Source organism: Rhinopithecus roxellana, chromosome 16, assembly GCF_007565055.1.
Source record: "Rhinopithecus roxellana isolate Shanxi Qingling chromosome 16, ASM756505v1, whole genome shotgun sequence".
In the NCBI taxonomy this organism is placed as follows: domain Eukaryota; kingdom Metazoa; phylum Chordata; class Mammalia; order Primates; family Cercopithecidae; genus Rhinopithecus; species Rhinopithecus roxellana.
In genome coordinates, this window is record NC_044564.1 from 21,941,982 (window position 1) to 21,968,129 (window position 26,148).

Sequence of the window (26,148 nt, forward strand, 5' to 3'; positions counted from 1 at the left end):
ATTTTTCTGTGTGTTTCCATAGGTGAAGTCCTAGAAGCTGACTGGTCACAGGAGAGGGTGCATTTTGTATTTTGTGATTCACCTATTGAAATAATCGTGTGTGTGAAGCAGGAGTGACTGGCTCTGAAGTCAGCCTCAGCCTGCATCCAGCTCACCTCTTATAAGCTGAGCCGAGCAGAGCCAGGATTGTAAAGCTTGATGATATCTCCTGGAGTGGCTGTGGTACTTAAATGAGATAATATATACAAAGTGCTTAGAACAGTGCTTGGCGCTAAGAGCTGTATAAAGGATAGTTGCTATTGTTGTGGTTGTTTTTGTTACTCTTATCATCTTTGCATCCTCTAGAGCACTCAGGATGCTGTCTAGAACTCAGTGTCAGATAATGCATGAATGAGTGAATGAATGAATAAAGTCATGAGCTAGCCCACTTTGCCCTGGGAATTCTCGCACCATAAATACTGCCTTCCTGCCATCTCTGGAGCAGTTCGCATCCTGGCAGGGAGGCCCAGAGCTATCAGTGTGGTAGAGCTGCTTTGCTGCTTTCCTAATTAGAACCCTGACTTTGTCATTTCATTAAGTTGGATCAACAGTTGCTGGTTCCAGGGGGCTCGTGTCATACATGTGCATGGAAATATAGACTGAGTCCCAGTGTCTGCTCTGAAATGTCAGGCAGATGAAACTCAAACACACTTCCAAAATTGAAACACAGTATTGGAGACTGTAGTTCCAGAGATTCCGGGGAGATGGACGAGGTCAGTTCAGAGGAAGGAATGAGGAGGGTTAGCAAAGTAAACAGTTCCCTGGTTAGTGGATTCTCAGATTGTCTTCCTGGCTCTATAAATCCAGATTAGATCTTTAGCCAGGGCAGTTAGAGGGAAGTCAGTCAGAATTAGTTAAAATTGGGGATTAGGTAATTTTGGGAAAAGAAATTTAGGGTTATTATTTCTAAGTCAATAACACCACCCAAACTAATGGCTAATAAACCTGTCGTTAGGAGCCTGCCAGATCCGCTTAATGACTGGATACAGCTCAACTGCAATTAGCACATCCATTGTCTGTAGGCAGAGGTAGGCTGTTACATCACCATTCCCAGTGCCCCTCCCCTCCGGGTGAAATATTCCCCCTCTGCATCTACCGTCAGCAGCACACCCTCCACTCGTGGCAGGTCTGGACAAAGGGAGACTCCAGAGCAGCCCTGTTCAAACTGTCACACATTTCAAATGAACGGGCCTGACGGCGTATGCACTACGTGTACACACGCACCGATGTGTGTGTAGCAGGATGAATCCCTGCCCCAAGTCCTGGGTATTGAGCTGTTTCTCCCCCTCTCCCTAAGGTGGCACTTGTTCACTGTCATCTGCTTTGGAGTTTGTTGAAAATCTTCAGCTCATGTCATTGTCTCTGGCATTGTTCACCTTTTCCTACGACAGGTGTCAAAATATACTTTAGAAAAAGTTAAAAGCATAACTCTTGTACAAATATAAAGTGAAAAATATATAAAATGAAGTTTTTTTGTTTTTTGGATATGAAGTCTCGCTCTGTTGCCCAGGCTGGAGTTCTGTGGTGTGATCTCGGCTCACTACAACCTCCACCTGCCGGGTTCAAGCAATTCTCCTGCCTCAGCCTCCTGACTAGCTGGGACTACAGGCATGCACCATCATGCCCAGCTAATTTTTGTATTTTTAGTAGAGACGGGGTTTCGCCATGTTGGACAGGCTGGTCTCAAACTCCTGACCTCGGGTGATCCTCCTGCCTTGGCCTCCCAAAGTTCTGGGATTAGAAGTGTAAGCCACTGCGCCTGGCCTAAAATGAAGATTTTGTTTTATTTGCCAACTGACCACTCCCATCTCCTTCTGTAAGTTCCTTATGCTTAGCCTCCTTTCACTCGGGTTTAATTCAGGGGCTCCAGGGAGTCTGATGCTGTGGGCAAGAGTGTGGAGGCCACAACGAGCAGGCGCTGCCATATCCTTCTCTGTAGGAATTGACACCCACCTTCTTTTCCATCAACATGGAGGTGAAATGATACCACCGACTTATGGAATGTTGCCATGGAAAAAACCCTCAGAGGCCATCTGTTCCCACTGCTTGAGTATTCAGATAACTAAGGCCCAGAAACCAAGGCTCAGAGAGGGAGTGAAGTTTACCTGAGGTCACACAGCAATCCATGTTGCCTGGAGTGTGCAGGCTTCCTGGACCTTAAAAGTGCCCAGAAGATAGAGTTGCCAGTTAGCAAAGGGCTCTGCCTTTCCCAGCCAGTTCCACCGTGTTCTCTTCTAGTTTGGGCCTTGTGTGCTAAGATCTCCCTCCTCTGGGCAGGACCTCTTGCCCCAGGGCTGTCAGGTCTGGCAGACCCTCTCGGGCCATCAAGCCATCGCCAGGATCCTGCCCCCACCTCCCATCTTGTTCACAATAATTAATGGCTGCTCAATGGCTTGCTTCCTTCTTTCTCTCACTCTCACACACAGTCAGGTAGATGGAGGGGGAGTTTGGTTGGTGCCCTATGGTATTCAAAGTGAAGGGTTTTCACACTGTCAGGGTAATGAATTCTGCAAGGGTTTGAAGCGAAGGACTGGGAGGATTTCTGTGTCATGTGTCTGGGAGTGACAACCCCCAGTGGTTAATTACTGCCACATGATGAGAACTGAGCTGGTAGCAAAATGAGATAAGTTCATTATGAGCTAAATTTGAAGTTAATTGGATTCACATTCCCCCCCATTAGTGTACATAGAGAAAGCCTACCTAGAAATGGGCTCTATGTAAAAGAAAAAGTTGCATCTAAGCAAAAACTGATAAATCAGGCCTGGTTATTTTCTGGAGTTTGTAATGAAGGACCTTCTGAGATGTTGATGCGACAGGAAGCATAGTTCCTTCAGAAGAGCAGAACCAATGTCTCATGATTAATTTAATCTTGGCAAACATTTTCTGAGCACCTACTGTGTGCCAGGCCAGTGCAAGGGAAAGAGAGATGAGAGCAGTTCTTGATCTCCGGGGACTTGCAGTCTAGAAGCAGAAGGATGGGTGCCAATGCTGGGGAATGTGAAGGCATCTGGTGCCAGAACGTCTCCGTTTGGATAAGGCTCCATTTCTGACTAGCCGTGGGAACTTGGGCAGGTGCTTAATCTCGCTGTGTTTTAGTTTCCACATCTGTAAAATGGGGATAACAATAGGGCTCACCTTACAGAGTTTTTGAGGATGAAATGAATCAATATCTATGAAGCACAGTGAATAGTGTTTACAACACTGCCTGGTGTAGAGCCTTGTCTGGCGTACAGTAAATTCTACAAAAATATTAGCCATTATGATTGTTATTATCAGCTGTGCAACCTTGGGCATATCAACTACTTGGGAGCCTTCATTTCCCCATTTGTAAAATGGGGGTTATAACCACAACCTTATGGGGTTGTTGTATTGAATGAGGTAAGACATGGAAGTGCCTGGCCAGGGCCTGGCTTGTGGGAACCTCCAAGGAGGCTGGAGGTCTGTGGGTTGACCAGTCACCAAGGTGGCCCAGGTTCAGGTTAAAGGGTCATAGACCCCACCTCTCCCTGAGAAGGGTAACAAAGAATTTGCAGACATATTTTAATCCTATTACAGAGAGTACCATTGTTACATTCCCAATAAATACCCTCTTTTTCCAATTATCAAAGAAAGCCCAAGGCTCAGATCATTGTATTACCTGCCAGAGGTCACATAGCCTGTAAGTGGTGGAGCTGAGATTTGAAGACAGGACTGTGTGACTCAAACTTCACCTCTCCCTGCCAGGCTCAGGGGCCTAGATTTGGCTCTGGAGGCAACAGGGGAGCCTGTGTGAAAGGGAGAGCAGATGTGGGTGGCTTCGTGCCCCCTAAGCCTGCCGCCTGCAGAACTGGCTGGAGGTCTCCTCCCTGGGGTCAGGTCTGCCCTCTGGAGGCCAGGTCCGCCACTAGTGTCAGCCATAGCTTGCCTCTGCCCAGCCCGCCCTCTCCCCAGATGCAGCCTGAGACTTTATACCTTCCCTTTATTTCTTTGCCTATTGAGCATTTCCCAGCCCCAGCCCTAGGCAATCACTAATCTACTTTTTGTCGGTAGATTTGCCTATCTTGGACATTTGTATGGATATATTCATACAATACATAGTCTTTTGTGGCTGGCTTCTTTCACGTAGCATAGTCATTTCAAGTTCATTATGAATGTTACTACTGTAGTATGTATTGGTATTTCACTCTGTTTTATTGCCAAATATTCCATTGTATGGACATACTACATTTTCTTTATGCGTTCATCAATTGATGGATATTTGAGCTGTTTCCACTCTTTGGCTATCATGAATAATGCTGCCATGAGCATTTGTATACAAGTTTTCATGTGGACATATGTTCTTATTTCTCTGGGGTATACACCTAGGAGTGGGAATTGCTGGGTCACATGGTAACTCTATGTCTAAGAACTGCCAGACGTTTCCAAAGCGGCTGTACCGTTTTACATTCCTACCAGCAGTGTTTGAGGGTTCCAATTTTCCCCATCTTTGCCAATGATTGTGACAATATGTCTTTTTGACTGTAACCTTCCCAGTGGGTATGAAGTGGTGTTTCATTGTGGTTTTGATTTGCATTTCCCTGAGAGCTAATGATGTTGAACATCTTTTCATGTGCTTGTTAGCCATTTCATTTATTCTTCTTTAGACAAATGACTATTCAGATGCTTTGCTCATTTTTAAATTGGGTTATTTGTCTTTTTATTATTGAGCTGCAAGAGTTCTTTATATATTCTAAATACAAGTCCTTTATCAGACATACGATTTGCAAATATTTTCTCCCATTCTATGGGTCATCTTTTCACTTTCTTGGTAGTATCTTTTGAAGCACAAAAGCTTTTCATTTTGATGAAGTCCAGTGTGTCTATTTTTTTGTTTGTGTCATATCCAATAAGCCATTGACAAATCCAAGGTCATGAAGATTTATGCCCATATTTCCTTCTAAGAATTTTGTATTTTTAACTCCTACATTTAGGTCTTTGATTCATTTTTTTTTTTCTTTTTCTTTTCCTTTGTTTTTTGAGACGGAGTCTCACTCTGTCGCCCAGGCTGGAGTGCAGTGGCATGATCTCGGCTCACTGCAAGCTCCGCCTCCTGGGTTTATGTCATTCTCCTGACTCAGCCTCCCCAGCAGCTGGGACTACAGGCGCCCGCCACCACGCCTGGCTAATTTTTTGTATTTTTTAGTAGAGATGGGGTTTCACCGTTTTAGCCAGGATGGTCTCGATCTCCTGACCTCGTGATCCGCCCGCCTCGGCCTCCCAAAGTGCTAGGATTACAGGCGTGAGCCACCGCGCCTGGCTTTGATTATTTTTGAGTTAATTTTTGTAGTGGTATGTGCATCTGGTTTCGAGTCATAATTAGAAAGTGTTTCTGCACCCGCATTAGAGAGGAGTTCACCTGTGTTTTCTTCTAGTACTTGTATAGTTTTATTTTTTTACATTTATTTCTCAGTTCTATTTGTAGTTTATTCTTATATATGGTGGGAAGAATTGATCTATTTTATCTTTTTTTCCCAGATGACTCTCCAATTGTCCTAACACCATTTATAAAAAGTCCATATTTGCCCCAGTGATTTGAGATTCTACCTTCATCGTATGCTAGATTTCCATATAATCTATGCATTGAATTATTGGGTCCATAATCCAATATGGATTGGATCTTTTGAGCCTATTTTTTTAAAATTTTCATTCTATTCCATTGGTTTTTTCTTCAGGTGCTGGTATCACAATATTAATTATAAAGACTTCGTAGAATGTTTTAGCATCTGGGAGGGCTAGTCCCCTCGAGGGGAAACATTTTTTTTTTTTTTTTTGAGGTGGAGTCTCACTCTGTCGCCCAGGCTGGAGTGCAGTGGCCGGATCTCGGCTCACTGCAAGCTCCGCCTCCCAGGTTTACGCCATTCTCCTGCCTCAGCCTCCCGAGTAGCTGGGACTACAGGCGTCCGCCACCTCGCCCAGCTAGTTTTTTGTATTTTTTAGTAGAGACGGGGTTTCACCGTGTTAGCCAGGATGGTCTCGATCTCCTGACCTCGTGATCCGCCCGTCTCGGCCTCCCAAAGTGCTGGGATTACAGGCTTGAGCCACCGAGCCCGGCGAGGGGAAACATTTTTAATAATCCTGAAAGAATAGCATTTAAGTAGAAATCATGAGATCTGAGTTGAAGTCCCTGTTCTACCACTTACTTTGTGACTTTGGGCCAGTCAAACCTCATCCCTGAGCCTCAGTTTCCTTGTGTGTACAACAGGGGCAGGTCCCTGTTCTTCCCCTTCCTCTCAGAATTGCAAAGAGTGAGTTATTTCAAACCAAATGTGTCTCTTCTGGAGGAGTGGGCTTTGTCTTGAGTTTCGCAGTTCTGCCTGGACTCCTTGCTGATAGTAAGCAAAGGCAAGTCTTGGTTATTCTTCCTGGTAAGAGAAGGCTGCGCATGAGTTAGACAAAATGTACTTACGTGCCATTAATAGGAGGAATTATATTAGGAACGCAAATCAATTCATTTTAGTTAGTTATTTGCAAACTTATTATAGGCCATCAATAGCATTCAGTGCCATTGCAAATGATACAAATAATTTCTTCCTTGGTTGAAAAAAAAATGAAAGAAATGTGTGCTTTGAGATCATAGCATGTTTAGAAGCATTAAATCTGGTTTCCCATCCCAGTCCAGAGGCTTGAACTAGAGCTAAGAGGGGGCAGTAGCGTCTCCTTAGCTGCCTTGTGTTGACAGGTTGTAAACCCCAACCCTGGCGACATGCCTGAGACATGTTAGGGAAGGGACTGAGAAGGTGAAACTGCCTGTGCCCTCCAAGGTCACAGACTCTTCAGCTTGGTGCCAGGAGAGTTCTGATGGGCCTCAGAGCAGATTTGAGGCTTGAATTCATAAGAGTGGGTTTCCCAACCGGGCGTGGAGACCAGCCTCTGGCTCGATTTGGATAGGTATTCTTAGAGGTTCTAGGCAGTGAGCTTTTAAGTAGAGAACAGTGATGACACTTACTAAATCTTGTGTCAATCGGTAATTGCCACCACATTGCTGCTTAGCAAATGCTCCCCAAACTCAGGTCTTAACACAGTAATCATTTATTCTTGCTGGTGCACTTGGGGTTGGCTGGGGATTGGCTGCACCAGGCTGGGCTGGGTTCCAGTCACAGTTTGGGTCCATCTCTGCTCCACATGTGTCCCCTCCTCCTTGGACCTACAGGTTAGCCAGGACATATTCTCAGGGTAAGGGAGCAGGGCACCCAGCCACACAAGCACACATCAAGCTTCTGCTTGCCAAGTGCTCCCATCCCATTGGCCGGAGCAAGGCACACAGCTGAACCTAAACATAAGGGTCAGAGGAGGCCACTGTGCTCTAGCAGGAAGAGCTGCAAAGGGTTCCTTTCGGTTTTCATAAAACTGAATATATTTGGTTTTAAAACCAGTTTAATATATGTCCTTCCTACTTTTTGGTGTTAAATTACTATTTCTTTTTCAAGGTGATGGTGGTGAGGGTGGAGTGAAGGATTACCTTCCACACTGTGCCGTGTGCTTCTCACACATCTTCCCTCTGCCTCCTTACCACAGCCTCAGGAAGAAGGCATGCTTCTGTGTGGTTGCAGAGATGGCACAGGGCAGGGGTGGAGAGGGCAGGCTTGCAAGCCAGACTGGCTGGGTTTGAAACCTTGCTTTTTAATCTTCTAGCTGTGTGACTGTGAGCAAGTCACTTAAACTCTCTGTGCCCCAGTTTCCCCCTCAGTAAAACAGGGAACATAGTAGCTCTCTGACAGGGCTGTTGTGAGGAATAAGTGAGGATGTGTATGCTTAACTCACAGTTCACTCTCTGTAAGTGTTGGCTGTTATCCTCCCCATTTTATAGATAAGGAAACCGAGGCTCAGAATGATTAAGGGACTCTCTCAAGGTCACACAACTAATAAATGGCAAATCAAGGATGTGAGCCTGGGCAGACTTCACATGCTTTGTCACTGTGCTCTGCTGTCTTCCTTTCTGTGGTGAGCTGCACCCTCCCTGACTCCTCCCCACACAGTGTCATAAGCTTTACGCTGGGAATTGTGTAAGCTATGAGGCCTCAGTGGAATAATGCTGCTCAACAGCCCACACCAGTGCCTGGCACACTGGAGCAATTCAGGAGGTTGAGAGGACACAGAAAGCTGTCAGCTTCTCTGCCTTCCTTGCAAGCGATAACCCAGGCCCTTTGCTTTCATGACTAGTCCAAGGAGAGTAAGTGCAGCCACAGGCGAAGCCTCTGGTTCTAGCGACTTTGCCTGCATAAAACTGAAGCCATGGACAAGGCAAAAGAGCTCCTCTGTAACGGGAACTCAGAGGCAGAGTGATGTGTAGAGTGTATGTGGCCATGTGCCAGCTCCTCTGAGCGCATACTGCCATCCTGGTGGGCTGGGAGAGGGGGACCTGAGAATGGAATGAGCCCCCAGCATGATGGCTGCTCAAGTCCTGCACAAGGCTGGAGTCGACACAGTCCATTACCTGGCTATTTCACCAAATTTTTCCATTGGTTCTAGGAGATGAACCAATTTTCTTATGATTTCCCAAGCCTAAGATTTATCCAGCTAATTATAATCTCGGGTTTTCCCCTGCCCCCCAGTGCTTATTCCTCTTATGTCTCTGTCTTATCGTATTGTACTGGCTAAAACTTTCAGAACAATTTTCAGTGATAACATTGATAATAGGTTTCCTTGACATTCTCTAAGTATCTCACCAATTAAGTATTTTTTAAGATATTAACTTCAGATTTAGTATCAATATAAGAACAAGGAAGTATACTTCAATTCTTATTTACTAAGAGGTATCATAAGGAATTAATATTGAATTATAGCCAATGCCTTTTCCACATCTTTTATATAATCATATGATTTTCCTCCTTTAATACATTAATATGATGTCCTGAACAATGCTTTAATATTGAACCATCCTTGAATACATAGAATGAACCTTTTTTGGTCATGGTATATTATTATTTCTGTAATATTGCCCAATCAGTATGATAGTAGACTTTTTACATGTATATTAACAAATCGTGACACTAGTCTTTAATTTTTTTGTGTGCTGACTTTGTTAAGTTTTTAGATCAGGATTATGCTAGCTTGGAAAAATGAATTGGGAAGATTTCCTTAGTTTTTTATATCCTAGAATAGTTTAATAACAGAGGTATGTGTCTCTTGAAGGTTTAAAGAACTTGCCAAAAAGAATAACAAACAGAAACTTTCCCAAGAAGCTAAATGGATGAGGCACTTATTTTTTTTTTAAACGTTTTCTATTTCTTCTAAGATTATTGGGATGTTGGTATTCTCTGACTCTTCTTGCATCACTTTTAGCAATTCATATTTTCCTAGAAAATTGTACCTTTTGTTGAGATTTCTACATTCATTCATGTGGAGCATGTTTCTTTATGTTTTTAAATATCATCTCTGGTTATAATGTCTCCTCATTCCTTATCTTGATTATCTGTGCTTTTTTTTGAATCTTGATAGACTTGTCTATGTTATTGTTCCTTTCAAATAACAATTATTGGCTGATGTATTGTCGTCTGCTTTTCTGTTTCCTATTTCATTCTTTTCTTTTCTTTTTTTGAATGGAATCTCGCTCTGTCTCCCAGGATGAAGTGCAGTGGTGCCATCTCAGCTCACTGCAACCTCCACCACTTAGGTTCAAGCGATTCTCCTGCCTCAGCCTCCTGAGTAGCTGAGATTACAGGCGTGTGCCATCACGTCTAATTTATATATATATATTAGCAAGGCTGGTCTTGAACTCCTGACCTCAGCCTTTCAAAGTGCTGAGATTACAGGCGTGAGCCACGGCCCGCCCCTAATTAATTCTTTTCTGTTTTTATTTTGTTGATTTCTTCCTTCTTCTTTCCCTGGGTTCATTTTATTGATTTTTATCTGGCTTCTTGAGTGCTTTGGTGAGGCACTGATCTTCTGAACCTTTGCTCTAGGGATCAAGGTTTTAAAGCATGTGTAACGCAGCAGAAACTGTTGGGGTTCAGAAATGACCCTGAGAACAACCCACCGTTGAAGAAAGGATCCACTCCCAGGGGCAGGGGGGCTGACTCTCAGTCCCAGCCTTGCCTTAGGTCAGCCGAGTATCCTTGGGCAAGTCACCTGCCCTCTCAGGATCCTCTTATCCATCCCAGGCAGCCAGGAAGGATGTGAGCACTTGCCCCAGGCAGCCTCCTTCTGGGATAATGTCCCCCATCTTGCAGGACTCAGATTTGGCAGCACCCCCTTATGTGGTCCTGGCCTCTACCCCAACATGCACACCTATCAAAACTGTGCAATTGAATTTTCCTCTGCATGATGGAGCCAATCAGCAATGGTGACAGTGTCCCAGCTGAGAGACACGTGGACACTCTGGACTCACAGTCAGAAGCACAGCAGCCTGAAAGAGCTGGACATTCACCCATGGGAGTGTGTACACCTTGAGGGCTGAGGCCTTAACCTCCATGTCCCAGCGCTAGAACAGTGTTTGGCACTGGGAGGTGCTTCCTGCATCTTCACTGAATGAAGAAACAGCTCTAGGCCGAAGGAGGAAAAATTCAGTACTAGGCCAAATATGGGACTATAGGGTTTGAGGCAGATGTACCCCTTGTTCACTGAGGGGGGCTATTGAGGAGAGGAGGAGGGCGGCATTTGAGCTGGTCTTTGAAAGCAGGTGGTGGCAGGCTGTGTGCAGTTGGAGGAAGGGGGACTTTGTGCAGAGGACATAGCAGAAGCAACAGTGTGGAGATGGAGAGGTCCCAGGCATTCTTGGGGAGTAGAGAGTAGGGAGAGCTGGCTGGAGTCAGGGCGTGCTGTCACCTGTGTTGCCCAGCCTTCCCAAGCTGGGGGTTCCAATTTCCCAGGAACAGGCCACAGCCCTGACTCCGTTGTTGCTGAGTGGAGCGAGGGTGGCTGGAGATGTGTGTGCATGCATGTGTGTGTGTGTGTGTGAGAGAGCGCGTGTGAGCGACGGGGGAACTGGGGGCACATTGCCATTCAGTGTCCAAACGTGACAAATGTGCAGAAGCGTCCAGGGAGCTGTGGACATGAGCGGCTGGCTTCGGAGATGCTCACCCTGTGATTTGTTGCTTTGATTCCTCAGGCCGTGACTTGGCGAGCACGACCCTCCCCGGGTACCCTCCACACGTTCCCCCCGCTGGACAGGGCAGCTACTCAGCGCCGACGCTGACAGGGATGGTGCCTGGTGAGTTTGCACTGTCGGCGTCTCCACAGCAGGCAGCGGACGGGGTTTCGGTGGGGAGGCATCCCCCCAAACACCCTGGGTGACCTCTACGCTTCTGAGAAGCAGACCTGAATAAATCAGGCAGAGGTCTGAGCTCTCTGCAGCTGGGCCTGCAGTGGGCCCTGGACCAGCCAGCAGCAGCACCAGGGAGGACACCGGGGGTTGGGGGAGGGTATTTGACTGTCACTCAAACAGCCCCTCCTTGGCCACAAACAGAGTCTGAACACAGAGGGTGCAGGGGCTGGCTGCAGGTCACCCAGCCAGTGCGGAGCGAGCCTTCTCCCCAAGCTTCCCTCCCTCCCGGCCCCCACCCTCTCTCTCCCACACAATCATGTGGCATGAACAACCAGAAGGCTCTGCAGTGCTCGCGGTGGCCTTACTCCTTGGGGTTGAGGATAATGTGTTCAGTACAGACGGGATGTTGGATGGTGGGTTTATCACTTGATTCTAAGCTGAACACCCTGTGGCCATTGGAACCTGATCCCCCCAGGCTGGTGATGTGTCCGTTTTAAGACATTTGGAGAGGAGGCTGCCATGTCTCCTTACATTGTGGGGTGGTATGGGGACAAGTGGTGCTGGCTGTCTGGGTGTTAAGGGCATTAGCATAGCAGAAATACCCAAAGTATTCTTTCTTGAAAGATGTTTTTAAAAATCAGGGGGAAAATCAGGCCTCCATTGGATGTTGTTACACATCTTCTATGAGTTAGCATTGTCTCCTTTTAAAAATTATTTCTAAAAATTTTTATTTATTTAATTTAATTTTTAATAGACAAATAGTTCAGTGTATCTATGGGGTACAGTGTGGTGTTTTGACAGTGTATACATTGTGGAATGATCAAATCAAGCTAATTAACATACCTGTCATCTCAAATATTTATCATTTCTTTGTAGTGAGAACCATTAAAAACCTCTTTTAGGGGTTGGAAATATGCAATGCATTATTATTGACTATAGTCACCATGCTGTCTCTTAGGTAGAGTCATTTACAGGGGACCACACAGCTTGTTTCAGTGCCTGGGGCTCTAAGGGCCTTATCTCCTCCTAACACACACTCTTGGCTGTCTCTGGGCACTTAAAAAAGCCAGAATAGGCCGGGCACAGTGGCTCACGCCTGTAATCCCAGCATCACGGGAGGCGGAGGCGGGCAGATCACTTGAGGCCAGGAGTTCGAGACCAGCCTGGCCAACATGGCAAAGCCCTGTCTCTACTAAATAAACAAAATACAAAAATTAGCCAGGTTTGGTGGCATGTGCCTGTAATCCCAGCTACTCGGGAGGCTAAGGCAAGAGAATTGCTTGATCCCAGGAAGCAGAGGTTACAGTGAGCTGAGATCGCGTCACTGCACTCCAGCCTGGGTGACAGAGCGATACCCTGTCTCAAAAAAAAAATCAAATCAAATCAAATACTAATGTAATAAATAAATAAATAAATAAGGGAGCCACCCCTTAGAGGGCCCCACTCTAACCCTGCTGAAGCCGTACCCCCTCTCCCATGCACTGGGGAGAGCCTGCAGGACCAAATGGACATGCCAACACCCCTCTTCCTAGCTCACGCTGGAGTCTTGCCCAAATAGGCCCAAGCCTCTTCCCCTGGGCCATCCTCCTAAAGCCAGCCCATGTTACTGATGTGTGCATCCCTGGGCCCAAGACCTGGCTCTCTGTCGAGAGTGTGGACGGAGCTTGGATGTGAGGGCTGGGTGTCCACTCATGCGTGTGCAAGGCCCCACGTGGTGATGAGGATCCCGGGGTGGGGAGCTCAGTAGGATGGATCTTAGCCAGGCCGGCTCCCCCTACAGCCATGTCCTGGCACAGAACGCCAAGGAGGTCCAGAATTCTACATTCGATCCTGGCCTTCCAGGTTGTTTCGAAGATGTATTTAACAAGGTAGGAGGATGGAGCATATTTCATGTAACGGTTTGCTAGCTTGATTGATGACTTTTAAATATGAGACACATGGGAAACGGCCTCCGTGTGTACTCTTGTCCTGGGCCTTGCCTGGCAGGGAGGCCTGCCAGGTTCCCGCCTGCAAAACTTTGGTCTGCCGCAAGGATGGACCCGTGGCAGGTCACAGAGGTGGCGGGACACACACCACCCTTCCCCTTGCCCCGCCCCACCGGCTCCTCATTTTCCAACCTTTAGCAATTCCAGGCAGCCTTGGGAGATGGATCCCAAGCTGTGTCCGTGAATGGCCCTTTGCGCTTCTGTAGTGCCTCATAACACGGACTTCCCCTGAGTGCTGTGACGCAACAGTCCTGCAAGGGGGGCAGGGTTAGGAGAGTAATCCCTGTTTTCCAAAAGGGCCAGAGAAGCCCCAGAGAAGCCAGGGAATTTCCAGGTGCTGTGCAGCTTGCAGGCGGAGGACTCGAACCCCAGTCTTTGGCCCCTTTTACCTCCCTCCCAGCACTCCCCACACCCGGGGAGGCACTTCTTCCTCTGCCCTGGGCTGCATGGATGTGCTCTCTGAATCAGTCAACTCCAGCTTCTCTGTGATGACAGAGGGGCAGGGACAGCCCTGGAACCTGTTCTGAAAGCATGTCAGTGGTGAAGCTGAGGCCACCCAGCCGGTCCTCTCAGCTCCCCGCTGGAAACCCCAAAGAGGCTGAGTTCAGAGAAGCAGCTGAACTTTGCCAAGTTTATCCAAACACAGCCTGCCCTCTGGCCCCCAGGACTCCTCCAGCCCTAATTACCAGGCTCAAGACACAAATGGCTGCAGGCCTGGCAGAGCCTCCAGTGGGAATGGATGGCAACTCCTTGCCCATTAACAGGGCAGCAGGAATCACAGGCCCGAGCAGGGGCACAGCTTCACCAAGCCTGGCAGCAGCTGGACAGGGGTGGCCTCAGGGCCCCATGGGACCCTGTCCTTGGGCACAGAGGGAGGTGCACGAGTGTGGAGGGAGGAAAACAAGCATTTTGGCAGAGGAGCCTGCTGCCTGGGAGCGCATGACTTCTTCCTTCTCTCTCTCCTTCCATTCTTCCCTTCTGCATCTCTCTGTCTCCTCTTCCCCCGTCTTTTCCTCTTTCTCCTCTTGCCCTGGCTTTCTCCTCTTGCTGTCTCTTTTCATGCATCCCCCAGCATTTATTCAGTGCCAGGCCTGGCATCAGGGCTGGGATTGCAAGCTCAGCCACACAGCCCTTAGTTCCTGTTTCTCCACGGCCAAACAGGGTCAGGTCTTTGGGACTCTTGTTTCCAACAAAATCTCCAAATCTGTTTCTTGGGTGGCCTGTGGACATTATTTTTGCAGACACTACCCCCGGCACTGTCTCACAGAACAGAGAGGGTCCACCTTTTGGCAAAGTAGGGGCCCTGGGCTGCCTGTCAGGCCTCACCGTGGTTGGCCTCAACTTGCCTTTCTGGCCTCCTCTCCCAGCCTCCCCAACCCTGACCGCTCTCTGGTGCCCAGCACACCTTGGACTGTCACCCATTAGTTCCTTCATTATTCTTGGACAGCTTCCCACCTTGACCTGTCAGAATCCAGCTTCACCCTTCAGGGCTGAATGCAGACCTCCCCTGCTCAGAAAAGCTTTCCCAGATGGCCCCCTCTAGGGGAAGATGCCTGTGCCTGGCTCTGCCTCATCACATGACCCAGCGTGTTCAAGGCACGGTCCCCTACGCCATGTCCGCCACTCTCACTGGGACCTGATTAATCTCTGCACCCTTCACGGCCCCTAACACATATCAAGTTATCTTTGTGAATGTTGGCTAAGAAAGGGAGGCCGGGGAAATTATATGGACCTGTGTGTTAGTTTCCTGTGGCTACTATAACAAATCTCCCCCAAACCTGGTGGCTTCAAACCACAGAACTGTGTTCTCTTACAGTTCTGGAGCACAGGAGTCTGAAGTCAGTATCACTGGGCCAAAGGTGTTGGCAGGGCTGTGCTCCCTCTGGAGGCCCTGGGGAAAGATCTGTTTCCTTCCTCCTCCAGGTTTTGTGGTTCCTGGCATTCTCTGGCTGCAGGTGCATTGCTCCATGGCAGGTGCTTTCAGTATTTCCCTGCTTCGTCTTCACGTTGTTTCTACTCTGTGTGTCGAATCTGCCTCTTCTCTCTTATAAGGATAAGTATGCATTTTGGTCCTACCTGGAGGATCCGGGATGATCTCCCCATTGCAAGATCCTTAATCAATCACATCTGCAAAGATCCCTTTTTCCCTTTCACCAGGAGTCACATTCACAGGTTACATATAAGGAGCCTCCCTTTATCAGGCTCCAGGGAGTAGGACGTGGATATGTAGGACGTGGATATACCACAACCCACTTGAGAACTTCAGCTTAGTGTTTGTTCAGATTCTGATTCATGACCTCTTGGGCTTCTGAATCCTGAAGGCATTCATTGAATTGTGATGGTGCTAAAGGCGATGATGCCATTTCATTGACCCCAAGGGCCTGTTGGCATGTTTGGAGAAACAAGTGGGACAAGGCTCTGGCACATCTGTCTCTCTTGCTTTTGTCTCTCTGAGGCTGCTACGCTGCAGTGATCTGTTTCGCTACAAGGTCTGTTTCACTACAAGGTCTGTTTCACTCCCTGCTGGCCTCTGGTGGGCTGGTGGTGCAATATGGAGGGAAACCTGAAATCTGTGGGGTGTTTTTCCCACTGTAGGCTTTAGAAAACATTTAGCTGCCACTACTTTCACTTCTTTTTCTTTTCTTTTCTTTTTTTTTTTTTTTTTTTTTGTCGAGGCAGAGTCTCCATCCAGCTGTCGCCCAAGCTGGAGCACAGTTGCATGATCTTGGCTCACTGTACTTCTTGGGCTCAGGTGACTTCTTGGCTCACTTGACTTCTTGGGCTCAGGTGATCCTCTCACCTCAGCCTCCTGAGTAGCTGGGACTGCTGGCGCCTGCCACCCCGCCGTCTAATTTTTGTATTTTTTGAAAAGACAGGTTTCACCATATTGCGCAGGCTGGTCTCCAACTCCGGAGCTCAAACGATCCTCCTGCCTCAGCTTCCCAAAGTGTTGGGATTACAGGCATGAGCCACTGCACCTGGCCACCACTTCATTTCTAAGTGAAGACTTTTATTGTAAATGTGCTTGGAGGACACACAGAGGAAGGCATGCTTGCCTCCGGCTATGCTTCCACAGCCACACTTCAGAGCCTGAAAAAGTGGACGTCACGTTTTTCCTTACTAAATGTCAGGTTGTTAGCTTGAACTCGTGTTCAGCTTGATTCCCAATTCTGTCATCAGAGTTGTCTGCCCCTTCTGGCTCCAGGGCATCCCCATGTCTGCAAAACATAGTTTCTTGGTCTTCTCTAGGGTTTGCAGATTCAGTAAACTGCAGCTCTGTAAACTCTGCATTGCCATTTGCAGAGCAGTTATGTTGAAGAAAGCAAATATCGCATCTTATATCAGCTTAGAAAGGAAACAGTCTTCAAATTTTATTTCCACCATGTCCCAGAAAATGCCGAAAGTTTTGCACCAAATATTTCATAGTGTCTTGATTGGTGTAACCAGCTGATTCCTGCCTGAAGATATTTTGCAACCCAACAGGTATTGACATGGCATTTAAAATTTTTACAAATTCTGGGCTAGAGGAAAAAGGAAGGGGAGTTCACTGCCCTTTGGCTTTAGTGAGTCTAAGAAAAAAGGTTGCTATCTTTGAGGAACCGATGGGTGCCCCATCCCACATGGCCTGCCAGAACAATGTGCACAAAGGCACTAGGAGTCCCTGTGGTCCTGGGCACTCCACTTGCCATGGATTGGTGGACATCATTTCTAGATGCCTTTCAATTAAGGCACTCACTAAACTGATGGCTTTTATTTTCTTAAAGAAGTAGGTGAGGGTGCAGTGTGGAGTGGGGGCCTGAGGCCAGAGGAGAGGTGGACCCAGCCATGTGGGCCAGGAAGGCATAGGGTCCACTGGACGCCACAGGAGGTGTGAGAGGGACCTGCTCCTTCCCGCCTCAGCATCTGCAAGTTCCTCTGCTTAAGGGGCCCTCTCTGCTCTTTGCCGAGCTTGCCTGGTCCCCTCTCACCTATCTGGGCTTCCCCTCCATAGAGAGGCCTTCCCCAGTGACCAAATATATTTGAGTTTCCTGTTGCTGCTGTGACAAATGACCACAAATGAGTGACTTAAAACAACAGACTCTTTTCACCCTCTGATTCTGGAAGTAGGTCACACTGGGCTGAAGTCAAGGTGTCTGCAGGGCTTGTTTCTTCTGGAGGTGCTGGGAGGGAATGATTTGCTTTCTTGTCCTAGCGTGTTGTTGCTGCCTGCATTCCTTGGCTTTTGGCCCCTGCCTTCCTTGTCAAAACTGGTGACGTTGGGCTGAGTCTTTATTCGGCTGCCCCTCCTTTCTCCCTCATTCGCTTAGAGAGCTCTGTGCTTCCCTTGGACCCATCTGGATATCTGGGATAATCTGCCCATGTGTAGGCCAGCTAATTAGTGCATTTCATTTCATCTGCAACCTAATTCCCCTCTGCCGTGTAACCCGACATAGTCATGGATTCTGGGGCTTACGATGTGGATGTTTTTAGTCGGGGGGGCCACAATTCTGCCTGCTATACGCCCTCTGAACGAGGACCCCCCCCCCCATCATTCCTCTGCCAGAGCTTCCTGCTCTTTTCATGTGCGGCACTAAACCCAGCTGACGTCATTTAGTGTGTGGTTTACTTGTTCCTCTCTGGCTTCTCTTCAGGTCTCTATGGTACATCAGAGCTGTACAATAATCAAGGCTATGTCTGTTTTGTTCACAGTTGTGTCCTTAGTTTCCGGCACAGTTCCTAGCACCTAGTTGCACTCAGGACACAGTAGCTGAAATTAAAAAGGAGAACTTTTGGCCGAGCTGCCAAGGAGAGCTTTGCCAGGTTTGCTGTGGCCCTGAGTCTGGGGCTGGGGTGATGCAACCAAGGAGGCTGGGGCTGACCCAGGGCTGGGAGTGGTAGTGCTGTTAGAACGGCCACCACATGGGGAAGCAGTGGGAGGCTGGGTGGTTAAGAGCACGTACCTGAGCCAGACTGCCTGGTTCTGAGTCACAGTCCTGCTTCTCACTAGCTGTGTGACTTGGGGCAAGTTATGTAACTCCTCAGGGCCCTGGTTTCCTCCTCGTGTATAAAATGGGGATAACGATAATAAATATGAGCATTAAGTGATGTAATATACATGAAAACTCTTAGAATTCTGACTGGCACATATGGAGTGACACATAAGTATTCATTATTATTGCTACTATTATTTACACAGAGGCCTGGGCTGGATATGACGGTGAACAAAGACACCTAGCCAGCATGCTAAAGCTCAAATCAAGAGCTCTCCATCAGAGCTCATACCCCCTGGAGCCCGTGGATCAATGGGAGAGTCAATCATAGAAGAATCCAGTCAGAAAAGAGAGCACTGCCAAGTAGGAGTCAGGCAGTCTCCGAATGCAGTGGGTCTGGAGAAAACGGAGAGGGAGCTGTGGTTGGTGCAACTGAGAAAGGCATTCTGGCAAAGGCGGCCCTGGAGCTGGACTGGGAACCGTGTGTGCTTGGCTATCTGGAGAGGAGGGTGGGGGCTTTGGGGTAGGGCAGAAGGCTAAGCCTAGTGGCTGGCATGGGTTCCCAGGGGTGAGAGTCCAGCCCAGGCCAGACAAGTGGGATTGGCAGGGAGGGGAGCCCACTGAGTGGAGGCTGATGGCCAGCAAGGTTAGGATCTGAGCTTGGCAACTTTTGGAAGCCAAGCAGACATGCAGGTGAGGCCTTCTGCAGACAGGTGCATGAGCCCCGGGAGCATGGGGCGAGGGCCAGTCCAGACAGAGATGTGCAGATGCCCCAAGAGAAGCTAAGGGTGCTTTGGCAAGAATGTGGCTTCACCATTATTAGCAGTGTGACCACAGAAGAACTCTGTGACCTCTCGGAGCCTGCCTTGCTGCTGTTTGAAATGATGGTTGTGCAGTTACGGAGACACCGCCTGTGTGAGGTAGGAAGGGTATTGAGGTTCTGGAGTGGGGAGGAGAAGGTTTCTTTTGTGGTCTGGCAAGACCACCCCTGATTCTGCGTCTTGCCTGCCCTACAGGCCTGCTCTGTGCCAAGCGTGCAGTCTTAGGGGTGGGGGACGCAGTACCAGACAAGATTCTGGCCCAGCTCAGCCAGGGACACTGTGTCATCTGACATGTCATTTCCACTCTCTGGGTCTGGTTAAGCATGTGAAACGGGGAAAATATATACTGCCCAGTTCCTTGGCATGGCCGGGACCGGTGAACAGGATTCAGAGGGCTACCTTTTTCAGCCTTGTATCAAGAACCTTTCCTATGATTAGTACTGAAGACATTGGAATAGACAGACTTGGGAGGGTCCAGCGGACACTGGTGAGAACTTGGCAGTGGGGACTTGAGCATCAGATGGAGAGAGGACCAGTGCTCTCTAGGCACCTCCGTGACCTAAGCATCAGGTTCAGGGAGCATTTGCTCAGGGAACGAACAGCCTTTGTTCTTAACACTAACTTCCCTCGACCCCTGACTTTCTTTCTAAGCTCCTTGCTGGGGTTCCTGGTAGCTCTCTGGCCTGGGCACGCCGCCCCTTTGCCAACCTGACCCTGGGCTCTGGGGTGCACACCTGTTGCTCATTCCTGACTCTTTGCTGCCCTCTAGCGGCCTCCAGTCACTCTGCCACACCAGGAATATAGACTTGACCCTGGGGAATCCCAGACACAGCTAGGATGAAATGCAGGAGGCCATTCACTTGTTCATTCATTCATTCTCCAAATATTTCTTAAGAGACCCTGGGTGCCAATTCTGGGCTGGGGTGGAGTTGCCGACACAGCCCCTGCCCTCAGGGAGCTCACAGTCTAGTTGGAGAGATGGATATAAAAAAATTCCGATGTGCTAATGTAAAGAGCTAAAGACCTAGGAATCTATAAAGCGTTCGGGAAATGCAGGTGAGGGGGCTACTGAGTCTGCTGAGGCAATGAGGTAGAGTGGGACAAATCAGGGAAGACTTATCAGAGGAGGTCATTTGAGCTGGACCTTGAAGAGTGAGTTTGCCAATCTGTGAAGCTGGAGGGATATTGTTGGGTAAGAGACCAGTACGTGAGAAGCCCCGGGGAACCAGAGAGCATGGGCATCAGGGAGGGAGCTGGGAGTGACCAAAGCCTTGTGGGGCTGGTGGGAGATAAGCTGGAAGGGAAGAAGGGTCCCAGTCACACCCACACCTCAGCCCTGGAAACCTCTGGGCATGAGGCTGAGCATCCGGTAGCCTTGCAGAGGGTGGGCTCTGCCCAGGCAGATGTGGATGCAAGTCTGAAAGCCAGGGCTGCCTGTGCCCTCATAGAGTGGGGGGCGAGGGGTCTAGAGTGATGTGATCTGGACAGTCTTTGTGACTAAAGCTCCAGGAACCCTGCACGGAAGTGATGCTGGGAGTGAGGAGAAACTGATACCCGCATGTAGGTTTTCTCAGCTCTTGCCTGCATTTGGGAAGAAAAGAATTACAAAAGCCTCAGAGATGGAAAGGACTCTGGGGACATGAAAGTCCTACTTGAATTTAGGAGACTTAGGTTCTGATTCTAGCTGCCAGATACTCACAGCATGACCTTGGGACATGACCTTGGGACTCCCTGCTCTCTCTTAAAGCAGGAGGCAGGGCCTGGGGAGGCTGGGCTGAATGCACCCCAGGGGTCTTTCTGCTCCTGCCATTCAAGGTTTCTAAATCAGTGATGTTTATCCCTGCTAATGTCAGCTCCTGACCGAACTGGAGGGCTCCCTGAGCCCTGCCACCTCTGCTCTAAGCGAGCAGCAAATGCTTCCAAGTTCTCTTCAGATCTGGGGCTATGAATAATAAGGCAGTGGCCCTGGGCTGTCATGTGTAATCTGGTAATCACTTCCAAGGGCTGGACTGAAGGAGAAGAGCCTGAGGACTTGCTGACCTTACACACTGCTCCCATGTCTCGATCGGGTAGGCCCAGAAACTGCTGGGGCCGGGCAGGGCTGGTTTTCGGGGCCTGTGCACCTGGGAGGAGGGCTCTCAGACTGGAATGTGCAATCTTAGGGTGAGAGAGAGGTAGTAAAGATCACCATAATTTGTTCCAACTTTGAAAGCAAAGTGTCCCTTTTGGGGACATGGAGATGGGGAGAGAGAATATCCTAGGCTCACCGGTGCTGGGAAACGTTCTTATTTCCTGCGAACCCATTGCAAGGAAAGCTGAGAAGCAGAGTCTCAGCTGGGAGAATGCCCTGTCCAAAGTGGGTGCTCACTGGCCCGCCTGGGAAGTGTGCAGTGCTGGGGGAGCTCAGAGCCAGCGGCTGAGGACAGCTTTGGTGCTGCTCTGGGCTGAATCTACTTGTTAGATTTCCCCTGTTTCCAGCTCCTTCTGATGGTAGTTGGCAGGACCCGGATCCAACTGCACCCACCTGGTCATGAGTATGTGAGAACATGTGTTTGGGATCCTGACTTACAATTTCTTCCTGATGTCTTTCTACTAATGGTGTTTCTTAAAAACGAACAACAAACAAAATGACTGGACTGTGATGGCTTTTTAGGAGATGAAGGGGAATGCTATCAGAATTTGTTTTGGAAGAAACTGAAGCATTTGTGGAGGGGCTAAGCATTGGATGGCTGAGGCAGGGTCAGGGTGGGCCTGGAGGGCTTAAAGGTTCTCCCAGCCCTGAGAGGTTGGGGGTCCCCCATTAGTGCAGAGAGGAACCTGGAGGTGCACAGCCCAAAGTGAGGGCATCCTGAGGACAGTGACCTTGCTGAACCTTAGGCCTTCTTATCCTAATTCCTGATGACCAAGTCAGATTCTGACCAGAGACAGAGTGGACACAAATTCAGGAGATAAACTCCAAGGACTGGACAAGGACTGCAGCCCAGGAACGCACAGGGCCCACAGAGTGACAGCACAGGGCCCACAGAGTGGCAGCAAGAGCCATCCTCAGCCTCTGCCACTCAGCAGGTGGCAGAGCAACCTGACGCCGGGCCTGGGGTTTAAGCCACGCTGCTGCAGGCACCTCCCAGTAGTACTGCTTGCCAAAAGGCCTGCCAAAAGGGCAGGTGGCAATTCCCTCTGTTTTGTGGTTGAGTCTTGGTTGGGGGCAAACAGGGAGAAAGTACTTTGGGCCTGGCTTACCTGGAGGTGGGATGGGAAGGAGAGGCTGAAGTCCTAGGAGGAGCCTGGACCAGGTAGCCCCTGCCATGAGGGCACCCTATGCAGGAGTGTCCAGGGCTCAGACCAACCCCTTCATCCACTGGACAGCAGCAATCTGCCCCTTTGAGGCTTGGGTCCCAACGCACTCCTTCCCTTTTCTTTTACTTTTTATCACATTATTTACGAGTGCGTCTCCACCTCTACCAGACTTGAGCTCCTGGAAGCGGAGGTTGGTGTCCCAGCCAAGACTTCCCACAGGATCCTAAATGAAAGTGCAGGGCCCTGGAGAGGCCCTGGGCTAAAGTCCCAGGAGCTTTTTAGGAATCTACAACAATCTGAGGCCCAAACAAAGCTCCTTTTACCTCTAAAATTAAAATAGGAAACTAGAAAACTGACATTAATAAATGTTATATTAAATGTTTACAAATTGTAACATTATTGTTAACTTCATTAACTATTAAATTTAGGGCTTACAAAAATTTCATTACATTTAAAAACCATTTTTAGATTAGATTTTGTTGCTTTAAAAGAATTTCTAAGTTTATGCCTCAATTGCTGAGAATTTGTAGCTAATCATCAATTAGATTACTTGTGGCCAAATAATTTTAAAAGTAAAATTATAAAAATAAGCTTTTTGTGTTTTTAGAGTGAAAAGTATCATTATTATAGTGCATTTAATGCATGATGTGCTATGGGGAAGAATGGAGAGGGGCCTCCGTGTCCTAGAAGAAAGGGCTTGGGAGAGAGCCTGTTGAAATGTATTGAACATAATAAATAATTGTGGGGCCTTGAGCTGATCAAGTTGCAGTGGCCATCCATCCATCCATCCATCCATCCATCCATCCATCCATCCATCCATCCATTTATCCATCCATCCATCCATCCATCCATCCATTTATCCATCCATCCATCTATCCATCCAACCATTTATCCATCCATCCATCCATCCATCCATCCATCCATTTATCCATCCATCCACCCATTTATCCATCCATCCATCCATCCATCCATCCATTTATCCATCCATCCATCCATCCATCTGTTCATTCATCCATCTATCCATCCATTTATCCATCCATCCATCCATCCATCCATCCATCCATCCATCCATCCGTTTATCCATCCATCCATCCATCCATCCATCCATTTATCCATCCATCCGTTTATCCATCCATCCATCCATCCATCCATCCATCCATCTACTTATCCATCCATCCATCTATTTATCCATCCTTCCATCCACTATTACTTCCTTCCTTTCCTTCTCCCTTCCAACATGTATTGAGCATCTACATGTGCCGGGCATTAGCCTAAGGATACAAGATCAAAAGCCATGACCCTTGTCAGGCAAATTTGTGAGGGACTATGGGGGCCAGTTGTGGTAACAGGCAAGCCCAGGGACTCTGGGAACACAGAAAAGGGGGATCAAGCCTAGACTGGGGATGTTAGCCATAGAGGGGCTTGGAATCTCTGTATAGTAGGGCTGGATGTGAGGCATGTCTGAAGGTGCTTTTGCAGAGAGTTGTGCTGAGATTGAGAAAGCACATCAAAGAATAGGGGCACAGCTAAAGCTTTCCAAGTCATCCGCGGTGCTGCCCTTAGTGCAGGGGAGGAATCTAGGAAGAGACAATTTTCCGGTTTATTGTTGAGAGAGAAACATATGTTAGCCAGTGGGAGGTGGAGTGAGGAGGGAGAAGATGAGTGTTTCAGGCGGGGCAGGGACGATGAAGACAAAGGTTCTGAGATGTGCTTTGCTCCTGTACTTAACTGCACTCTTTCCAAAACCCAGCTTTAATCTACTGGGGCTGTCAGAGTTTGACTCCCTTTGACTTGCTGAGATCTGCAGCCCCTGTCTCCAAGGCCCTGACAGCTGTCAGTCTTCATCTGGACCAACCGCTGCCTCTAACCCTCAGGGTCACTCTACCTGGGATACTCCTATCCAGAGAACATCTGGCAGTGTCCGAAGCCCTCGGGGTAGTGAGAGCCAGTGGAGCTTGGCTCCTACCTTCCAAAAGGAGAGCGTTCTCAAATGAGGCCAAACCATCCATGCCCATAAGCTCATTCTACCAACAAGCCCCATGCTTCCCCACCCCCAATCTGCATGGTGCTTTAGAGTTGTCAAGGGACACACAGCTGTTAGCCCCAGTTGCCATTTGAAAGCATGTTGTGAGGTTGGAGTATGCATATCCATCTTGGAGGCAGGCTGACTCGGTTCAGGGAGGTGGTGTTACATTGCCAGGGGTATATGGCCAGTCAGGGAGCAGCTGGGCTTGGAGCCTGGAACTTAGGGTCTCTGAGCCCCTGGTGTCCATGGAGACTAAGGAAATGGAGACTATCTATGGGCTCTGGGGCCAGGGAAGGTGCTCCCTCACTGACATGGGTGGCCTTCCTCACTCGAGTTCTTTTATGGCCCAGGAAGAGCTCTTCCCGCTGGGATTAACGTTAGGGTGCTCACACTTGGAATTCTGGTATATCCCTTTCCCCCTCCCCATTCTCACCTGTCTGTGCTTGACATATGCTCGTAGACCCAAATTAAAGGCTGTCTCTTACAGGAAGCCCCCCACCGCAGTCCCTCATCTCCCCACTGTGTGCACCCCCAGGGCACTGCCGTAGAGACCCCGTGCGCCCATCTCCCGGCTGCTTCTGAGGTCAGGGCTGCCTGAAATTCCTCTCAGACCCTGGCCCTGCCTGCAGTAGGTGCTGCCTACAGTAGGTGCTCAGTAGCTGTGGGTGGCATTTATCTGAATACAGCACATGCCCCTCCCCGTCTCGCCCGGTCCAGAGTCCAGGGCAAGTTAGGGTCCGACTGTGTAATTAAACAGGGCTTGAGCGCCACTGAAACGCCCCCAGTCCTTCTTCCAATATTTGCTCTGGCTTCTCACAGGAAGACGCTGAGACAATAGCCCTTGTTACCCTCTGTTTGAGTTATTTATTTTTTTCACTTTTCCCTCCTTCCCCTCTCGGGGGACTCGCCTCTCGCCCTCATCCCTCATGTTTTCCCTTTCACTTGACTGTCACTCTCATTGTCCTCCCGGGGCCAGGAACGCGGGGTGACAGGCGAGGGGAGCCCAACCGGGCTGGGGAGGCTGGAAATATAGTCATTAATGGGACCCGTGAAGCCCAGATGTCCTCCCTGAATGCGGGTAATTTGTTTTTAATGAAAAACCATGCGGTGACCCTGAACAAATGAATTTTCTTTATAAGGAGTCTATGTGCAACGGGCACAAATAAAGGGCCCGAAACAGGAAGACTTAAATCCAGGGTTGAAAGAAAGAGAGAAAGGAAGAGGGAAGGAGTGGAAAAGAGAATGAGAGATAAAAGAGGGAGGAAAGAAAAATGTGAAATGACAACTGTGTTACCATAATACCCTTCGCCTGAAGAGCAAGGCCAGGCCAAAAATGCCTTGGGCATTGTCCTGCCAGGGCAGGGTTTCTGACCGCTGTGGCCATCGTGAGGTCTTGTTGACAATGATGTTAAGAAGACAAACCCCCATCTGGACAGAGCTTTGCTATTCACGAGCCCCTTTCACGTGTAATTGCAGCGGAGCCTCACAGTAGCCCCTTTTACAGAGGTGAAAACTGAGGCTTAAGTGGTTTGCTAGCAAGTGGTTCAGTCTAAATGACAAGGGAAGGACTTTGCCAATTTGGAGTGTGACTCTTAGAAACACTGTGTTACAGCCCAGAAATTGCTTTCATGGTGTGATGCAAAAGAAGGGTGTGTCACGAGCAGGTCTACACGGGGACACCAGGTGTGTACCGAGGAGTCGGGTTGAGGCAGTTTCACATAGCCCTTAGAACTCTGCACGGGAGTTTTGTGAATGAAAGCTCTTCCATGGGCACTGTGGGTGTGGGGTT

The 26,148-nt window shown here is 48.6% G+C and overlaps 1 protein-coding gene across 5 annotated transcripts in view; it reads left to right on the forward strand.

The window, feature by feature from the left end:
* The window catches only part of PAX5 (paired box 5), a 199,846-nt gene that overhangs the window by 138,825 nt on the left and 34,873 nt on the right, over positions 1-26,148 (forward strand). For all 5 annotated transcript variants that reach the window (XM_010369966.2, XM_030919315.1, XM_030919312.1 and 2 more), the window contains one exon: positions 11,105-11,206. In XM_010369966.2, the coding sequence (XP_010368268.1) occupies positions 11,105-11,206 (102 nt within the window). The remainder of the gene's footprint in view (positions 1-11,104; positions 11,207-26,148) is intronic.